At 49.5% G+C, this 20170-nt stretch overlaps 2 protein-coding genes across 2 annotated transcripts; both read left to right on the forward strand.

The window, feature by feature from the left end:
* Positions 1–7806: 7806 nt before the first annotated feature.
* On the forward strand, positions 7807–13944 carry TEKT2 (tektin 2). The gene is made up of 10 exons (XM_059488890.1): positions 7807–7891; positions 9074–9245; positions 9603–9728; positions 10374–10579; positions 11046–11189; positions 11693–11807; positions 12134–12241; positions 12622–12765; positions 12968–13047; positions 13683–13944. The coding sequence occupies exons 2-10, from the start codon at positions 9090–9092 to the stop codon at positions 13882–13884; spliced, it is 1281 nt and encodes a 426-aa protein (XP_059344873.1). The 5' UTR covers positions 7807–7891; positions 9074–9089; the 3' UTR covers positions 13885–13944.
* A 319-nt stretch (positions 13945–14263) lies between these two features.
* On the forward strand, positions 14264–19619 carry ADPRS (ADP-ribosylserine hydrolase). The gene is made up of 6 exons (XM_059488892.1): positions 14264–14492; positions 15463–15559; positions 16337–16544; positions 16636–16820; positions 16912–17012; positions 17533–19619. The coding sequence occupies exons 1-6, from the start codon at positions 14264–14266 to the stop codon at positions 17823–17825; spliced, it is 1113 nt and encodes a 370-aa protein (XP_059344875.1). The 3' UTR covers positions 17826–19619.
* Positions 19620–20170: the final 551 nt, after the last annotated feature.

Here is a 20170-nt window from a genome sequence, read left to right on the forward strand (position 1 = left end):
AGGCGTTAAACTCGCGACATTTGCCAACAGGAGGAGTGGCTCCGCTGTAAGTCGCCTTTTTTCCCTTCCTAGGGACTTGAGCCGTGGCCATTTGACTCAGGATCGCTGTGTCACTGTTCCATGTGTCATCTGGTTACACGTGTCCAAAAGTTATTTTTATAGTTTTCATTCCGGTCTTCTTTTGGGAGTTTGGCCACAGAAATGGTTTTCAGGAGTAAAATGGGTTTCTGGAAGTTGTCAGTCAAATTATTTCAAGATGCTCTTGGTCCTAAATGATTTTCACTTCTTCATGTACAAATACTTGTCCTATAAAATGCTCAACATGAGATACCATGTAGTCTGCTGTAAAAATTCCAGCTACAAATACTGGTTTTCTACTAGTCTTAAAGTTCACTCTGGTGAAATTCCAAGCTCAAGCTTAAGGCCTTTTTTTTTTCTTCCCTTTTCTTACACTTTCTTCCTATCTTGTCCACTTTTGGTATTTTTCCTGTTTTGTGACCTGAGGGTTTAGAACCTTACTCAAAGCACTTTTATAACCAAGGAATCAAAAGCTCAGATTGTGTGTTGGACCTGTAAATTCAGTTTTCAAAGGTGGTTGTTTCTAAATGGCCATCGTGGCCTCTGGTCAGGCCGGGCAGATGCTCTGTCCCTTTCAGTGCTGTGGAGTTTCATGGCTGCTACTGGCAGGTTGTTTGGATCTAGTGAAAAATTCCATAGGGGTGTCAAAGGGAAAGATTTCTGTCTGTCTTTTCTACCCAAAGATGGTACTTTAGGTTGATGCTGCGTGTTTGGAATATCATTTTTGGTTTGGCACATGTTGAAATCAAACTTCACTTAGCCAATTCACTCCTTGTTTTTGTAAAATATCGTGGTTAGAGCTTGAGCTCGTTGATGCTTTCTGCTGGTAGAAGATTTTGTACTTTCTGTAGTTGAGGTGTGGGCAAGATGGATACAGGAGCCTACATCTTACCTCCCGAGCAGAATCTCAAAAATCCTGATCTCCGTGACACTAAAACCCAAATTGTTGTCCCCTGAGTAGACAAAGGTGCATATGGTGGGGAAGGAGTTGTAAGGGAGAGGCTTGTGAGGGAAAATATCAGAGTATTGGTTTGGCAGGAATGAGGGTGTTGGGGAGACTCCATCCACTTTCCATCCCACGTGCCCTGGCCTTTCACATCCTGTCTGAGGTACCCCCTCACCTGACACGGGTTGTTACCATAGGGTCCTTTTCAAACAAAGCAGTTCCACTGTTTAAAACTTGGAGTGACTTTTATTTTTTTTAAGCAAGACAGTCCTCAGAAAGTGCCTTTTTAGAAGATGGTGCTGTAGATTTTTATTTTCCAGTTGTACGTGGCTGCAAATTTAAGATAAAAATATTGAAAATGCCAAGTGTTTGATGGTATCTTTTAGGTACTTTCAAGCATCAGCTTCTCTGAGTCAGGACCAAGAATAACCAGGAAGGTGTTTTCCTTTGGAGGGAGAGGCATTGAGGAGCGATCACCAAATTCAGCTGGTAGGCTGGGGGTTAGGTTGGGTTTGGTCAATGTGATTTTCCTCTTCATTTTGAGGGGACTGGGGCTTGGGGTGTGGGAGAAGCCATGGGGACCTGACTGGTGCTGAGAGGAATCCAAAGCTCCCACAGGATGGCTTCTCTTAGGGGAAGCACAAACTGAAGGGTGTCTTAGGAGGATGGCTGGGAGACGGTTGGTCCTCACACGGCTCATGTGTGTTTGGGGTGGATCAGTGGGTGTTTGTGGCTGCCAGCTGCTGCTGGATGCTCTGGATGGGAGCAGCTTGGGGGCTGGGTGATGCCATGAGGGGGTGGGTCCATGGTGGGTTTGGTGAGCGTTCCTGCAGTCAGGAAAAGCTGTAGACTAGACTATTAAACACTGCACCTCAGTAACCTTGTAATGCTGCATAAAGTAATAATAATAGCAAAGTTGTGCTTTGACACTGTAATGTGCTTGCACATGCCTGCAAAAAACGCTTCCCTTTCCTTTGGTATCAGTCTGAGTAGCAGTTTGGGATTTTTCTTTTATGATGAGCCTTGTCCTTTGTTGTGGTGTTTCTGTATATTTATTGGTCTGTGTGCAGCTCATAGGTCTGTGTGTCTGCTCTGTGTGTTGCTTTTAACATTTATTTTTAGGCAGGAGAAGTTTCTGAATGTTTTGGTTTTCTTCTCCAAAGAAAGTTGGCTTAAGCAGTCGTGTTTGAGAGGAGACAATTAACCTGCTCACCATAGACAAGTGCTTCATTGGTACCTTGTTTCTCTACAACTAAAATGATTTTGTACATTTTATTACTGTTTATAGTGTTGGACATTCAGGATGTGGAATAACTTGATGTCAGGATATTTTTGAATATCAGGAGCTTAACCACAGAACTCACTGAGTAATTCCAAGTGGTCTCTTTGCAGGAATATGTTTGTGTCCAGACTTTTTCTAGGAGTGAGCAGAGCTTCTGGACATCACGAATTAAATATGTGGGGTTCAGAGTCCCAGCACTGGGCAGTGCCCTTGCTGAGTTGCCCACACCTCGTTGTTGAGGGGATGCTGCAGCTCCCCAGGCACAAGTTGACTCTCTTTGCTATGTAATTTCTTCTGATTCAAGTTTGAGACATGATCCAATGTCTCTTGTAGCTTGTACCAACTTTCTTGTCTTATTGCAGTGCCCAATGCCACTGTGTTGGTATTAAGCTTGCCATGATGTTCAGTTATTTTATATTTCCAATTTCTCAATGTTACCAGGCTGGGGTTTAGAAAGCATTTTTCAGTCTAAATTCTGAGCCAAAACTGTGTCTCCTGACCCTTTTAGTAGTAGCTGTTTCTATCTTTTAGACTAAAAAGGGCCAAAAATCTTGCACCATCAGCTTGTTTGCAGCAATACCCTCCATCTCCTCCCCTGCCTGTCAACCAGCTGCTTTGTTTCTCTCTACATTTAGCTCATCCTGAACCTGTTGAGATTTAGAAGGAAGTTGCTGCCTCTTCTTTCTATCAAAAGGAATGAACTTGCACCTGATAAAGAGTTTTCTGTTGGACACAAATCTCTTGCCTTGGTGTCCATGAGCTGCCACATGTGAGGTGTAATTCCAGTAGAAATGTTTCTGTTGCAGTCATTGGAAAGTGCATGATGGTTTAAAATATCTAAATTAAATAAGAGCTAACAAACTACTGAAAATAGACATTATTAAAATACTTTTTTAAAAAACCAAACCAGCAAACCAAAACACAAAAAGGAGCAGCTGCAGGTTAACAGGGAGGACCTCCTCCAGGAGATGGAGAACCTGTGGGACATTGAGATCCTGTGGCTGTTGGGACAGCTCTACAAGGGAAAGAAAAAAGGTGGAAGAGGCAGAAAGGGCAGACTCAAAGTAACAGAGTGCTGTAGGAGTTATTCAAACTCTTTTAAAAATTATCAAGTGGGAACATCAAAACTGAATATTGATGCTAATGAAGAAGCAGCAGAGCCTCCTTTGCCTCCTGTAGTAAATAAAAAAGCAAATCTGGACGGCTGGTGATTCCCTCCAGTACCTTTCAGTACTTGAAAAGGCCTGTAAGAACGATAGGGGTGAACTTCTAGAAGGTCTTGTTGCCACAGGTTATGGAGTGATGGTTTTAAACTGAGGGAGGTTGGTTCAAATGAGATTTAAGAAGTTTTTTACAATGTGTGTGATGAAACACTGGCACAGGTTGCCTAGAGAAGCTGTGGCTGCCCCATCCCTGAAAACATCCAAGGAGTCAGATTGGATGGGGCTTGGGGCAACCTGGTCTGGATGTCCCATGTCACAGCAGGAGGGTTTGTCTGGATGAGCTTTAAAAGATCCCTTCCAACCCAGACTACTCTGTTATTCTGTGACTGCTAATTCACAAACTAACATATGAGGGGAAAAGCATGTTCCTGTGTATTTTTAGGGGTGCCTGTTCTTCTCCAGGACTGTGCTGTGAGCAGGTGGCAGTGCCTGTGACAGCTGTCCCTGAAACCAAACTGTGGTTTTATCCAAACCTTCACTTGGGTGAAACAGATGCAGCTTCCAGTGGATCCACTGGTTCAGACAGCACCAACCCAAGGGGTTTTGTGAGCAATATGTGGCCCTGCTGTACAACACAGATGCCCTGAGAGATTCCTGGTTGCCTGGAGGTGTGGAGTTCCTTTTGCTGCAGCTGCTCTGCCCTTACTCAGCTCTTACCTACCTCCCCATTCCCTGGCCAGGGTCTCTCTCCCTCCACTGCCTGGATGGAATTAGCCATGCTGAGGGTGCTGTGGCTGCTTGGAGCACAGATCAGCTCTGGATGTGAGGGGTGGGGCTGGCATGGTGACAAAAGCCTGTAGGAACAAAGGACTGGGTAGGAGGTGGGTGGGTGTCAGGTGAGCTGTGATCAGCTCACACCTTTCAGGGACATCAGACATGAATTTGGTTATCCTGAACTTTTTGTGTTGGACTTGAACTCACTGAGAGCAAGTATGTGCCTTTTTCTGACCAGGAACAGAGCTGGAGAAACTAGTATTTGCATTAGTAGGATGGTTAGTATTTTTCTTGAACTGTTTTTAAAGCTCAAAATCCTTGGTCAGAGTTGGTTTTGTGTTGAATTACTTAATCAAAGCGAGCCCTGAATTATTTGTGAATTAGAACTACCCAGAGAGGAGAAGCTTTTAAAATAAGTGGTTTCAGGAAAGTAATGTCATCAAATAAATCTACTTCCTGGTAGACTTGCAATTTTTTAAAATAAAATTTAACCTTGATATGTTTATCTAATGAGAATCATTAATTCTGCCTTTATTTGAATGTTGCCTGTCCAGTGATGTCCTCGCTCTTTACTGTGCTCCTGCAGCTTTCCATACACTCCATTTTCTCTCCCCTCTCCACCCATTTGGAGGTTGCAGGGCCATGGGGAATGTTGTCCAGTGAATGTTGGGGAGCAGTGCAAAGCCCTGGCTCAGTGGGGACGTGGAGGTGAGGATTAAATGTCACAGATAAGTTCCAAAAGCAGTTTGCCAGCAGCAGGGTGGCGATGTCTGGGGACAGAATCACCTGGGTGTGGAAAGAGGAACAATCCCCCATTCTCTGGCACCGTTTAGAAGTAAACACATGTTTGCTTAGATGCCAGTTTGGGCTTTAAGCTGCTAAAAAAAAGTGGATTTTCAGACCAAAATGAAAGAGCTTTTCCAACAGGTTCTGTTTAAAGCTGTCTTGAGACATTGGCAAGTTGTCCAGCCAGGAGCTCTGGAACCAGCTGGCTCTGAAGCAGGTTCCCTTTCTGACCTGGGGGAAATGATTCTGCCTCATTTTTCATCTAGAAAATGTTTGTGATGATTCACATCACCTTAGGAGAGTCAGTTACTGGGTGATCTGAGGGTGAACCATGTTGTGACAGTGGTAACCTCTGATACAAACCTGTGCACTTCTTGCACATTTGCATCTTCCAGTGATTCCAGTTTGGAGCCCATCCCTGCTGGGAGCTGGAGCTCTTCCCTCCCATCCCATTGCAGCTCTGAAGCCCCTTGGGGTCAGTCCTGTGTTTGCCATCTTCCTTTCTTTAGCCCATTTGTTGTAAAACAGATGCTCAGAGGGCAAGTTTATTTAAATGAAAGGGGTTTTTTTTTCATTGCTGAGAATTACACAGGTCTTTCAAATGCATTTGGCAGTTGGAAAATTAATGCTATAACACTAGCAACACAAAAATATGGCTGTATGTTGAGTTTAGGGCCATGCTTGCCCATAAATCATAGATCCACAACCCATTTCAGTACAGGTGTGCAAAAGTTAGCTTTTAAAGTAGTTACTAATAAACTTTCATTTGCTTACACTTGCAAATCTCCTAAATATCTTCAAAACCAGTTTCTTTGGTAGAAAATACGTGTCTCGGTAGGTAGTGTCCACTCAGATGTAATAGCAAAGTGATGCCCACTGGAGCAATGCTGAATTTAAAATTTTTGGAAGTTTTGGAACCTGATGGTGTGCCTGCAAAGTGAAAACTTGAGTATTGCTCCTGAAGTAGTGAGGATAATTGAACACCAACAAAACTTGGTGAGAGGAAGAATGCCAGAGATGGAGTTTGGCTTCTGGCAACTTTGCAGGGCAGAATGGCTTCTTCTGGGTACTCGCTTTTGTGCATCACTTCTCTCCTGTGGCTGTAGTGTTTACTTTTTTTTTGAACTTGATTTCTGTTTTTCAGTGAAATCTTCCCATTTTTGCAGTTTTTCAGTGTTGAATCTCTCCTTGAGACAACTACATGTTGTTTTCCTGTAGAAAAAAACCTGCTTCTAGCTCATTGTGTTTGGTGTCTGTTTGCAGGCAGGTGTGACAAGTGAGCTGCAGCACAGCAGTGGGGCGGGCAGAGCGAGTTTTGGGTCAGAAATGTTGGTTTTACAGGCACTGGTGTGCAGATCCAGGGGAGCAGTGACACTTTGGACTCACAGGGTACAAACCCTCCTTCCTGTTCTTGTCTCTTCCCTTGGTATAAGCAGTTCAGCTCCCCAGGTAGCCTCGTGGTGGGGGAAAGGTGGGCTGTTCACCTGGCTGGAGGTGTGTGATCATGGACAAGGACATTGTCTGTCAGCAGGTGTTACTCCAGAGCTTTCACAGGAATTGGTAGCATTTGGTTACAAGCTAATATTAAAGGATTTTGGGAAGAAGGTGGCTCAGGTGGCATTGTGTGTGCTCACTGAGCAGTGAGCTGTGTTAGTTTTGGACACTGCTGGAAGCAATGTCACACATAGAAATTTTGCATAGTTAATACCATGGGTTTATATTGTTCAAAAAAAGAAAAAAGTCATGCTGTTTGGGATTCCTTTTCTGAATAAAATTCTAATAAACCAGTCTGGTGGATTGATCCTGTCCCATGTGTCTGCTCTTTCTCATATGCTGGTGACTGCTCCCCTGTTTTGGTGTCCCATTGCTTCGGCAGGAGCGTGAATGTTTTCCCACCATAAAGGTCCTGGGGGCTTTCGAAGCAAAAGGGAAATGTTTCAAGAATAAAGTAGAGCTGTGACTTGAGACGTTGCACAAAATAGATTGTAGATGGATGGCAAACAAACTGGTAAAAGCCTTTATTTTTACTTAACCATCTTGACCATGTGTGCCTCTTTGTACCGTGGGCTGCAGCCGTGCGGGGTGGGAGGGAACGTGTCGGTGTTTGAGATGTACTTGCTAAGCAGAAGCCGTGTCCTCTGCCCCTTCTCCCTTTCTGGACAAATTGTTCTTGCCAAAATTTTCTACCTGTTGCAAGAGTTGCTTTCCTTCCAGCACAGTAAAATGTCGACTTCTTTCACTGTTCCTTCCCTCTCGTAGGCATCTGTAACCTCTGTACGACTGTGTATAGGACACAGCAGTCATCGATCTCTGCTGGCTATAGATACCATCAACTTGAGTGTATTGTAAACGAACTGTATTCATTTGAAAAATAAATTTTTTTTGAAATGCACGTGTGTGCGAGGCTTTATTTATACTTGCATCATTTTGATTTAATCCCAAAGAACAGAGCTCATATTGGTTTGGGTGGGGGTTGTGGAGGGAGGCACTAGGCATATCCAAGGAGAGAAAACTATTTACTTTTGGTCTTTTTTTTTGTATTTTAATGCCATTTAACTAAATTTTAAATAAATTTTAAAATGCAAGAGCTTGTTGAAGTGGAAATGGGAAACGGCTCTGGCAGTAGATAGTCCTGTCTCCTTCCTGCTTTAGGGGGCATTTTGTGCGATTTTTTAGAACAATATTTGTCGCTGATTTGGGCGCCGCTTTGCTGCGGTTTGCGGTGTCCCTGTCACCGATACCCGCCCAGGAGCCGCCGCCGGAGCCGCCCCGCAACGGCCCCGCACGAGAGCGGGGAACGGTGAGGGGAGAGGGGGAATCGGCTGGAAACCGTGAAGAGACAGCAGGGTTCGGCCAGGAACGGTGAGGGGAGAGAGGGGGGGATCGGCCGGACCGGTGAGGGGAGAGAGGAGGGGAATCGGCCGGGAACGGTGAGGGGAGAGAGGGGGGGATCGGCCGGACCGGTGAGGGGAGGGGGGGGGGAATCGGCCGGGAACGGTGAGGGGAGAGGGGGGGAAATCGGCCGGGAACGGTGAAAGGACAGCGGGGATCGGCCGGGAAGGGTGGGAGAAAGGGGGATCGGAAGGGAACAGTGAAAGCACAGCGGGGATCGGCCGGGAACGCTGAGGTGAGAGGGGGAATCGGCCGGGAACAGTGAGGGGAGAGTGGAGGTCGGCCGGTAACGGAACGGTAAGGGTGAGAGAGCGGCCCTGCGGCGGAACAGGAGCATGGTCGGGCCGGAGCAGCTGAGTCCCCTCATAGCAGCCGGGGTGAGGCCCTATCCGAGCCGGCGGCTCAGCCCTTTCCCTTTTTCTCCCCTTCTCCTCTTTCCCCTCCACCTACGGTCGGGCCCCTGTGTCCCGCGGCCCTCTGTGCCCTCTGTCCGGGCCTCCTTCCCTTCAGGAACTCCTGGGTCAGCCTTGGGCTTGGAGCTTGAGGGGCTCCGGGCGCAGCGTCCTGTGCCCGGCGGCTGGGGCAGACATGGGATAGATATCCCACTGCCAAGGGATTCTGCCCCAGAACTGCCCCCGACTGTGGGTTTGGGCACCTGCAGCCCCCTCGGGAGCTCCTCCGACCTTCTGGAATTGGGTCTGCAGTTTCTCCCCACTGTGCACGGTGTGCTGGATAAAAAAGGAGACTAAAAACTCTGCTATTCCTTAAAAGCCTTGGAGTCCCGGGGGTCACTGCCCTAGACTAAGCCTTCAGTGGTAGGACAACAGAATCAGTCACATCCTCAGCCATTTTTGTCTAAGCTGAATACGATATGGAAGCTGGTGCTATGAGCAGCTCCTTGTCCTTGCAAACAATTAAGTTCCTTGTGAGGGACAGATGGGACAGGGTTTTTCCCCCTGGCTGGGACAGAGGATGGCTCCCATCACCTGCCCTTGTGCTCCCCCATTTTAAGGACATGTATCTGCATTAGGCCAGGCTCCAGGTTGCAGCTTGCTGCTGCCTTTCTCCTGAAGAGCTCTGTAGTTTTTGGCTGCAGCTCCATTTCAGGTGCATTTCCATGAATAAACACAGAAATCTTCCGCTCCCTTTCAGTCACCCGTTGAGCAAGATGGCCTCGCTGAGTGTAAAGCCGGGCCAGCGCTTCACCTTGCCGGACTGGAAGAACAACTCCCTCCTCATCTCGGCCGACGCCGAACAGCAGCGTTATAATTCCCACCACATCCGGCAGGAAGGACGAGTTCTCCGCAATGACACCGGCAACCAGGTGAGCTCTCTTTGTCAGGATAGTGGGCTGAGGAGCTGGGGAGAGTGTCTGGATTTGGGTGTATGGATGAGGGAATAAAGGCTTTACCTGTACAGAACATGTTAAGAATAGACATTTATTCCCTGTAAACCCACCTGCAATGATGTATCTATACTGTCACAAAATGTCTGTTTCTCACATTTACTGCCACTCATATTCTTCTCTGTGCTCTCCATTTGTGTAAATGACTGTGATTCCAAATGGCAACACGTTGTATTCCTGTGAGAGGCTCAGTCAGTCCTGAAAATGGGGAACGGCTTCGGCAAGATTCACAACTACAATTTTAAAAAGAGTGACGGCATTTCTCTCTAATTCCAGGCAAAATGGGATGAGCACAACAGCCGAACCCAGCTCAAAGATCGTATCACCACCGTGGACAAGTGGAGAGAGGCCCTGGCCAAATGCCTCACAGACTTAGATTTGGAAATTGAAGCCTTAGGCAAAGTATGTTGGCAAGGCAGATGGCTGGAAATGAACTTTCACTCTCAACATGGGATGTGAAATTATTGAGGCTTGTCTTGTGCAATGGGCAAGCCCATCTGGAGTTCAAGGGGGGCTTCTCACTAGATAAATTTATATATATATATGTATATTTTATACTGAGATCCATACTTGATGGAATGACTTCCTGGAAAACAAACCACTGTGTTCTTGGCTGAGCCAAGCCATGTCATGCATCTGTGTATTACATGCTTCTGTTTGGATTTCTGGGTGGATTCTGTTGTTTGGACTTTTTTATAAAGCTCTGAAGGATAATAAGAAATATGTAAACACCACCCTTCAAAAATGTTTGGATTTACATAGGGAATAGTGGTGAGAGATCTCTGATACCATGAGTTTTAAACCCAGAAGCTGCTGCTGCTTCTGGAATTGTTAATCCCCAGCAAGATGTGATTCCCAATGCAAATGGCAGGTGTAGAGGACTAAGGTGTTTGGCTCTGGCAATTTTTATTCCAGACTTGATAAAAGTTTTCAGAACTGCAAAGACAGTGTGAGTCCCTCTTAATGATGGTATGGGGGGGTTCCCCTTCCTTTCTCTCTCCTATCTCTAAAAGATCCCCCACACACCTGATTGATTGCTTCTTCCAGGTGAAGGAAGCAGCAGAAAATGCCATCCAGGCAAAGAACTTGTGCTTGGATGTTGCCATTGAGTGCCTGACATTCCGTGAGAGCCGTCGTGACATCGATGTGGTGAGGGATCCTGTGGAAGAGGAATTACACAAAGAGGTGAAGGTGATTGAGAAAACCAAGAAAGAGCTGCAGCAGCGAGTGGATGATGCCTTCAGACAGCTCTGGTGAGCAGTTACAGCTGTTGGCTGATGACTCTGCTCTCCTTGCTTGGCCACAGATACTTAATGTGCCTCTAATGCCACTCTGAGATGAGCAGGGAACCACACAGGAACCCTGGATGATTTTCAAGCTTGGGGATTTGGCAGGGAAGGGTGTGTCAAGGACAACTTCACAAGCACCATTTGGAAATTTTGTCCCAGATCTCTTGTGCCTTGGTTTAGGAATCAGTGGCCACGAGGTGTCAAAGCTCCCAGGCCCTGGTACTCTGTGGGAATCCTTCACAGCTCCATTCTCCAGGGTGATACCAGCCAGGCAGGCAGCGCTGGGCAGGTCAGGCCCTGTTCCCAGGGAGGGTGGGAGCTCATCATTCATTTCACTAAGATGACTGACATGGTGATGAAGGCTTTGGGAATTGTGAGCTGCCCCTGCCCTGGGCCTGCTCCCTGCTGACTCCAGCCTGGCTCTCCACAGCCTCTTGAAGGAAGCTCGTCAGCAGCTGAGCTGTGACCACCGGCACAAGGTGGAGGCGCTGGAGCTCGATCGGCAGTGCATGTCCTTCAATCCCACCTCTGGCAACATCTCCTTCAAGGTCAACCCAACACGGATCCCAGATGGGTAAGGAAAGAATCTGTCCTTCTGTCCTTGTGTGATCAAATCTGCCCTGAGCCCTGGGTTGCTTTTTCCTTCCATGCTGTGTCCAGGCTTGATGGGCACAGTTTTGGAGAGAGCTCAGAAGAGAAATTGGCTGTGGCATGGGGAAGCCACAGATTTTTGGGAGATAGCTAAATTGTCACCACAATCCCAGTGGGGGCTAGGTGCCCTGCCTCCTTCCTGCCTGGCTGTAAGTGACACTCAGCAGTGTGGTGTCATTGTCACCTCTGGCACAGCTCAGGGGGACCTGCTGCACATTTTCACTTGCCTGACATTCCTTTCCATGGTTTGGAGGTGTCCCTGGTGGAGCAGATGTTGGGCCTGGTGGGGTTCAATCTATGAGGAGATCAGGGAAGATGTGACCTCCAGCTTTCCAGAATAATTTTGTGTTGCCACCCTGGTCTCAAGCAGGTGGTTCCTTTAAAATGTCTTGCAAACACTCATTTTCGTAACTGATTTGTTCCCAGAACAACTGCACTTAGTGAGTGGGAGATGAACAGCCGGTGCAACAAGGAGCGTGCTGAGGCAGAGATGAGAGCCTCAGTCGATCTCCGAGGAGCAATCACACTTGCCATTGCCCAGGTAAACTGCTCCCTTGGCCCGGAATCTGTGGTGCCATTCTGGATCTGGTGTGGGAGACTGGCAGCCATGTCTCTGGATCTGTCTGGGAACAGCTGCCCTCCTGGTTTAAGTGGGAGCTTGGTTGTGCTGCAGAGCTTGCTGAGACTGGACATGTCCCTGTCCATCGATCCCCACCTTCTGGCTACTGGGGAAGTGTGACATGCACACATGGCAGCAGCCAAACCTGGCTGGTTTTGCTCCTGGGCTTGTCCCAACCTTACAGGCACAGCTTGGGGGGGACACAGACACCTTGCAGCCATGTGTGACTGGAGCTGTTCTCTCCTCAGACAAACAATGAGCTGGATGCTCAGCGTATAGCTACAGAGTTTGCGCTGAGGAAGAGGATGAGAGACATGGAAGCAGCCCTTAGTGAGCTGAGATGGCAGGAGAAGAATGTAAGTGTTGTTTCTTTGGTCATTGACTGCAACCCTGGCTGGGAACAGAGTCCCAAAGGCTCTTTGTTACATGGAAAGTGACTCAGCCTGAGTGTAGTTTCCATGTGTTTGCTGTTCAGTAGCACACATATGATCCCAGCAGTATCCCACTTCTCACAAGTGCTTCTCTGGCACTGCTTGGCAGCACTGCCAGGTTTCAGCCTCTTCATTTCACCCCTTGTCTCAGCAGCACCATCCTGGTCCATGTGAAAGCAGAGGATTCAGTCCTCAGAAGCCCTTGAGTAAAATCTATGCCCAGCACAGCAAAATTCCCAGAGACACGGGGGCAGCTTCCCAGTCTGCATCCCAGGCTGTCCCTCATGACACATTTATGTCCTCAGACCCTGGAGGAGATTGCTGAGATGGAGGAGGAGATCAGGCAGCTGGAGGAAGATATCAAGAAGAGAACCCTGGATCTGAAAGTGGCTCACACGCGCCTGGAGACGCGCACGTACCGGCCCCACATCGAGCTCTGCCGGGACCAGGTACCCCACCTGCCATGGTCCCTGCAGGGAGCTGAGGGGAGGGGGGCTCTGGAAAACATGGATGAGTGTTGGAGCAGCTGAGCAATGCGTCCTGCAGTGACACAGCAAAGCAAGGGAATAATGTCAGAGCTGGGGGACAGGGGAAGGAGGGAACTGTGGCCTTCGTCAAGCCCTGTTAAGTTCTGTCCCCTCCTCCCTGCAGGCTCAGTTTGGACTGACAGACGAGGTCCAGCAGCTGGAGGGGATGATCCGTGCACTCCAGCAGAAGAGGACAGAGTCACAGTGAGTGTCCTGCTGTCCAGGAACAGCAGTGCTCAGCACTGCCCTGAGGGGATGTGGCTCTGGGTGTCCCTGCTCTGGGCACACCTGCCTTTTGGGACTTGGGCTCATGAGGGGCAGCAGTGTTTGGGCTTGGTGCATGTGGGGTACTGTGCTGGGAGGGGAATGGGGCTCCCACAGCCCCTGCTTGACTCTGAATTCATCCAGATCCTGACTGAAAAGGGACAAAAAGAAGAGTGACAAGGAAGGAACACAAGTGCTGCTGTGGGCTGGCAGCTCCCCGGGTGCACATCTCTTGCTGCCCTCCCAGAGCAGTGTGTGGGCTGGCTATTCACTGCCCCAAACAATGAGTATCTGATGAGTTCACTCCTTGTACAGGGCCACATGCTGCCAGAATGTGGGAAGTTGGGTGCTTCCTGTCCAGTTTAAAATCATGGAGTATCCTGAGTTGGAAGAGACACAAAAGAATCACTGAGACCAACTCCTGACACTGCATGGGGCGCCCCAACAATCCCACTCTGTGCTTGAGAGCATTTTCCAAATGTTCCTTGAGCTCTGGCAGGATTGGGGCTGTGACCATTCCCTGGGGAGTCTTTTCCCATTTGATCCCAACTCCTGTCCCTTCTGCTCATTCCCAGGGATGCCTTGGATGCTCTTTACAGACAACTCCACCGCATTCAGACCGATATCGGCTACAAAACCAATTCTCTGCAGCTAGACAACAAGTGCATGGATACTCGGAGAAAACTCGTGGTCCCTGTGGAGAAGTTTGACCCAGAGGTCGACGCTGTCAGCCGCACCAGGAACCTGCCGAAGGAAAGTCAGCTGGAGCTGGCTTAGCGCGCCGGGAATTGTGCAAGCGCGGGGGGAATGGAAAACTCCCGGTGATTCAGTTCCGCAGCAAGGAAAAGCGACATCTGCGTCGTGTTTGGGGAGAATGGAATTCTTCTCCTAGTTTGTTTTATAACTGTCTGGCCCTTGGATGATGTTTACAGCCTCCCGCGCTCCGAGGAGATTTATAAACAATAAAGGGCCTGTCCCCAGTTGTCATCCGCGGCGATTAAATCCAGCTGGATTCCAGGAGGGATTTAAGGGAGCAGGGCTGTGCTGCCGGCGCCTCGGTCCTCCTGGCCGCCAGGGGGCAGCACTGTGCGCGGAGCCCCTTCGGCCCACGCTGCCCCCTGGCGGCCCGGGGGAAGAAGGCGCCGCGCGCGGCAAGATGGCGGCCGCGGGTCCGGCCTCAGGCGCCGGGCGGCTCCCGGCCCGTCCCCGGCCCGGCCTCGCTCGGTTCCGGGGCTGCTTGGCCGGGGCGTTGTTGGGGGATTGCCTGGGAGCTGTTTTCGAAGGCAGGAGCGTCGTGAAGCTGCCGGAGCTGCTGAGTTTCCTCAAAGGGCTGGAACCGGCGCCGCCTGAGGAGGGAGGGGAGGCGGCGGGGAGCGCACGTGGAGGTGCGTGGGGGGGAGCGCGGCGGGGAGCGGGGGATGTGCCCCGGTGCCCCCTCACACACCCCGCTGTGCACGGCACTCGGCACCCCAGAGATTCGGGTTGGACCCCAGCACCCCCAGGACTGGGCTTTGAGGGTGCCCAACCTGCAGAATCCCCAACGCCTCAGCTCCTCCGAAACGTGGGTGCCCCCAGTGCTTACCCCTCACCTGGTTGTGGGGTATCTCTGCTGTGACTGCCCTGACTGTCCCCTGCCCTGCTCTGTCCCATCCCCCTGTGCTGTGGGGGTTCAACACCCATTCCTGATTCCCAAGGGATTCCTTAGGGAATATTGGGAAGGAATTGTTCCCCATGAGAGATTATGCTCTGGCACAGATTGCTCAGAGAAACTGCGGCTGCTCCATCCCTGGCAGTGTCCAAGGCGAGGCTGGATGAAGCTTGGAGCAACCTGGGACAATGGAAGGTGTCCCTGCCCATGTCAGGGAGTGGAACAGGATAGGCTTTAAGGTCCCTTCCAACCTAAAGCATACTGGAAATCTGTGATTCTGTGTTGGCCTGACTCTTGTCCATATACACCTCTGGATGTCAGACATCTCCTGGCTCTTACTAACCTTGAAGTATATTCTGTGTCATTATAGCTATGGATGCAGCTCCCTGGCTGTGTCTCCTTACTCTGACAACCATGGCACTCAACCTCAGAGTGCCAGGAAACTTAAATTCCAGACAGGTTTGGGTTGGAAGGTGCCTTAAAAATCACCCAGTGCCACCCCTGCCATGGCAGGAACACCTTCCACTGTTCCAGGTTGCTCCAAGCCCTGTCCAACCTGGCCTGGAAGACTTCCAGGGATCCATAGGCAGCCACAGCTGTCCTTGACAGCTTGTGGCAGTCAGCCCTGGAGATGAGGGTGGTGCTGGCAGAGGACAGGAGCAGTTTGTCCCTGGCTGCTGGTGTGACTCTTTGCCCTCCCGTTGCAGAGTCGCTGCCCTACACGGACGACACGGCCATGAGCAGGTCGGTGGTGCAGTCACTGCTGGCCAAGCAGGAGTTTGATGAGGTTGACATGGCCAAGAGGTGAGCATGAGGCTTCCTGAAGGTGTGACCATCACTGTGACTATCTGTGGAAGGGGACAGAGGCTGAGGCAGACTAATTCTAATTGCTAATTTTTGGAGGGGAGAAATTTAGGAAATAGGTGGTTAATCCTTTAGTTTGTTAATCCTTTTGCTTTGCCATGCCTTGGACCATGCAGCAGCATCAGCTGCAGTGTGGAGTCTGAAGCTGCCTTGACAGGGCAGCACTGCTGTGTGTCAGCCTTCTGTGTGTCAGCCTTGTGTGTGTTCACCTTTGGGGAGGAGAATGCTTGGAGATTCCAGAAACATTTTGTTACATGTTTATTTGTTGCTATTTATGTTTGCACTGCCCTTAATTTAGTGAGGGAATAGGAGTGAGCTCAGCTTGACTCTGTTTATGATCCGTTTCCCTGTTGAATCCCCAGCCCTGAGAGCATTTGGTTCCACTTAAGGGAAAGCATTTCTTTGTTTAGAAAACTCTTCCATTGAACTTGAACAAAAGACTTTCCTTGTGGTTGTGACCCACGGAAATGTTTCTAGTTTGCTTCTATTTTGAGGCAGAGCTGAGAGGGAAACAAGTGGGTTATGGAAGGTGATGTTTATACATCCTTCTTTCACACTGTTCTTTGGGAATTGTTTCCTGCAGAACTGAATCTCTGAGCCCTGACTGTCCCTGATTTAGGTGTGTGTTGTTAATTCCCTTTAGCAAGAGCCTTCCTCCAATCACAAACCCCAATAACAGACCAAACCCTCGTTGTGTTTTCCCCCTGCCCACACCAGGTTTGCTGAGGAGTACAAGAAGGAGCCCAACAGGGGCTATGGGATGGCCGTGGTCAATGTCTTCAAGAAGCTGCTGAGCCCCAAATGCAGTGATGTGTTTGAGCCTGCGAGAGCCCAGTTCAACGGGAAGGGCTCCTACGGGAACGGCGGCGCCATGAGGGTGGCCGGCATCCCCCTCGTCTACTCCGACATCCAGGATGTCAAGAAGGTATTAATGGAACATTCTGGGCTTCTCTGGGTGTCCCTGCTGCCAGGGGAGCGTCCCAGGAAGCTCTGCTGACACCGGGGTTTCTCTGCAGTTTGCGAAGCTGAGCGCGGAGCTGACCCACGCCAACTCCCTGGGCTACAACGGGGCCATCCTGCAGGCCCTGGCTGTGCACCTGGCACTGCAGGAGGGGCTCAGCAGGGAAGCCTTCCTGGAGCAGCTCATCAGCCACATGGAGCACGTGGAGGCTGATGACAAATCTCTCAGTGATGCCCGAGCGTGAGTTCCTCGGGGAAAGCCCCAACCCTGCTCTGGTGGTTTGTTCTGGCTCTTCACTTTCTCTCTTCTTCACTGCCCTCTCTGTTTGCAGGCTGGGATTTGAGGATTTACCATTTTCCAGGCGTCTCAAGAAAATCAAGGAATTTTTGGAGCTCGGCAGTGTTCCCAAAGCAGATGTATTGTTTGAGTTGGGTGAGTACCTTTCTTAGGAGAGCTGGAAGCAGGACTAACTCAGCAAGCCTGGTAGATGCGTGTTCCCCGAGATTCCTGTTCAGCCTGGTCGATGTGTGTTCCCCGAGATTCCTGTTCAGCCTATGCTGCCTGTCAGGCACAGACAATGCTGGAAAAGCAGCCTGTGCTCACCAGTCAGGAATTCTGAGTCTCAACCCAGTTATTTCCTCTGTGTATTGATAGGAAAAAAATGTCTTGCTAAGGGAAACTCACCTTGCATAATGTTTCTTAACATTCCAAGACTCTTAAGGGCTCTTGGGTCAGCATATTGAGTGGGAATGAATAGATGTGTATGGCCAGGCTATACTGGGGTAACTGGGAATTGCTCTGCAGGATGTGGGTGGTACTGGGGGGCTGGGGGGTTTCTGAGGGACAACTTTTTGCACTTTTTCCTGGTAAAATCTGTGATATCATTATGGAAAGTCACCAGTAGGATGGGAGAAGGAAGGAGGCCAGAGGGTGCTGACGGTGTGTGTTCCAGGCAATGGCATCGCTGCGCTGCGCTCCGTCCCCACTGCCATTTACTCCTTCCTGCGCTGCATGGACGCTGACCCTGACATTCCTGAGCACTACAACGCCCTGCAGAGAACCATCATCTACTGCATCTCCCTGGGGGGGGACACGGACACCATCGCCACCATGGCGGGCGCCATCGCCGGCGCCTACTACGGCCAGGAGCAGGTGCCCCCGAGCTGGGAGCAGAGCTGTGAGGCTTTCCAGGAGACCCAGAGGATGGCCAAGAGCCTCTATGAACTCTACTGCCAGCGGCTCTGAGCTCCAGGGCAGCCCCAGGGCTTTGCTGAAGGCAGAGGGATGGTCAGCTCTGCTTCCCTGGTCAGGCCCCGCGGTGGATCCGCGCCGTCGGCCCACGCCAGCGAGCCTCTGCGGGGAAGGGGAAGGTGCCTGCTGCTGTCAGCTGGGAGCTGGGAGCAGGAGCCAGCCTGGGAAAGAGGGGACATCCCCTTCAGTCAAGGGTCAGCTGGGAAGTGGCTGCACTTGGACAGTGGCTGCAGCTCCCTGAGTGTACACGAGTGTCTCATTTTCCATGGATTTCTGCTGCTTGCTTTGTCCACCATTGTGCCATTTGTCATTGCAGTTACTGGCAGGTGTCTGAATCCATGGACTTTTCCCTGTTTTCCTCTGCTCATGTGTCCGTGGGCTGTGTTTTGGTGGTCAGTGGCTTGTCCAGTCTCCACACCCCTGGTACAGCAGCAGGTCATTGTCAGCTGGCCAGATGAGGGATGTCATAGGAGTCACCAGAGATTCACAGTTGTCACCTGTGCTGAGTTAGGATAATGGAGCACAGATTTCCAGGGAAGTTTGTTGCCTTAAAGGCAGAATGAGAAGGGCCAGAGAAGGGATTTCTTTGCATTGCTGATGGCTCTGTGAGAGACCTTTGATGCCTGCAGACAATCCCAGCTGGCTTATTGTCCCTGCTGGGAGAGGGTGTCACCAGTTGCTGCTCCTCCTGTGTCCTTGGCCCTGTGATCCAACAGGCACCTGCTGCACTTTGTGCCCCCTTGCACAGCTGCTGTCACACTGCTGCAGCCACTCTGGCTGCTCCTGTGTTCCTAATCTATGTATTCTGTATTTTTAAAGTCCTGTATATGCCCAGAGCACCAAGTGAGATTCCTGTTTAAATCACAGAATACCCCAAACTGAAAGGGACCCGCAAGGATCATGAGAGTCCAGCTCCTGTGGAGTGCAGGGATAGAATTCCTGATTCTGCTGCAGTCACAAAAGTGACTTGAGCAGGATGCAGGAGTTAATTTATCACATTCTTAGCCTCTGTACTTGGTAAAAATTGCCCCAGAATTGAAGGGAAAGGTGGGTTAATTGGGGACATCAATATTAAAAAGAAGCTGGTGCTGGTGGCCCAGAACATTCTAGCACAGCTGTGTTCCAGAACCTCACATTGAAAACCTTTTCCTAGTGGAGCTGCTCAAAAAGGGAAAAACAGCTTGGGAATGGCACATCTAGAAAGGGTTGGAAGCCTTTTAATAATTGAAAACAAAAAGTCATCACATGGAAATGTTTATAAACTTAAATGTGACAGTGTAACTCTTGTTATTTCTCCAGCATGTCTTGTGACACTGGGAAGTGGCTGTGGTGCTCCCCAGTGGTGTCAGCACGTGGTGGCTGTGTCAGGCTGCATGCACATGTGGGAATCTGGCTGCCACAGGTCCTTCCAGCTTTCCCTGTTGTCTGCTTCCTTCAAGTGCCAGTCTTTTGTGTGATGCTATAATGGGTTTTCCTTGTATAAATGGATTCTTGTCCTGGGAACATGTGAAATTTTGGTCTGTTGTATATTTTTGTATTGTGTTACAGATCTGAGCTGTAAAATACTAGGTTTTCCACATTATTCTGCCAGAGGGACAACCAGATTCATGTAATTATTTAAAAGAAGATATTTTTCTTTCAAAGCAGCTTTATAATTTTAAAAGTCTGGAACTCCTGACAAGCAAATAGCTCCTGTTTAAAGACTGGAGCTTTTTGAGCCTGAATTTAGATGTGTACTAAACCATTCAGTTTCCTTGGAAAGAAGTAAAATCCCTTAGTTATCTTTAAGTTGCCACTGCTGTGTTTTCACTCAAGTCATGAAGTTGTGCATCCTCAGTACCAAGAGGACCAGGAGTGGTTCTTGGTACAAGGGTGAGTTGACACTGGAGGGCCTTTGGAAAGGCCCCTTTTTCTTCTCAGCCTGTGGAAGGAGTTCAGGTGCTGGAATCCAGCATGTGATGATGGTGCAGAGAGCAGGGAATGCACTGGGAGCCTTGTGAATGGCAGCAGGAGGATGGCTTCCTCCTTGGAATGAGCTGTGTGTCAGCCAAGCCTTCCTGGAAATGTTTCACCCCTTACGGTGAGATCAGGTGGGAAAACACATTTTCTTCCTTTTGGACTGTGAGCCCGTGAAGGTGCAAGTGATTCACCAGTCCTGAGTGTTCCTGACTCACTCAGGATTGAGGCTGGCTGTGCACAGGGTGTGTGATGTAGGATAAAAAAATAATGGAAAAAACCACACAGAAGGGAAAGGGAATCCCTAAGACTTTAACTTGACTCCCTGAAATTAATAATCACCAGGCTGTAAGGATCTGGGTTTCAACATTTCTAAAACTGGA

This window comes from Ammospiza nelsoni, chromosome 25, assembly GCF_027579445.1.
Source record: "Ammospiza nelsoni isolate bAmmNel1 chromosome 25, bAmmNel1.pri, whole genome shotgun sequence".
Taxonomy (NCBI): Eukaryota; Metazoa; Chordata; class Aves; order Passeriformes; family Passerellidae; genus Ammospiza; species Ammospiza nelsoni.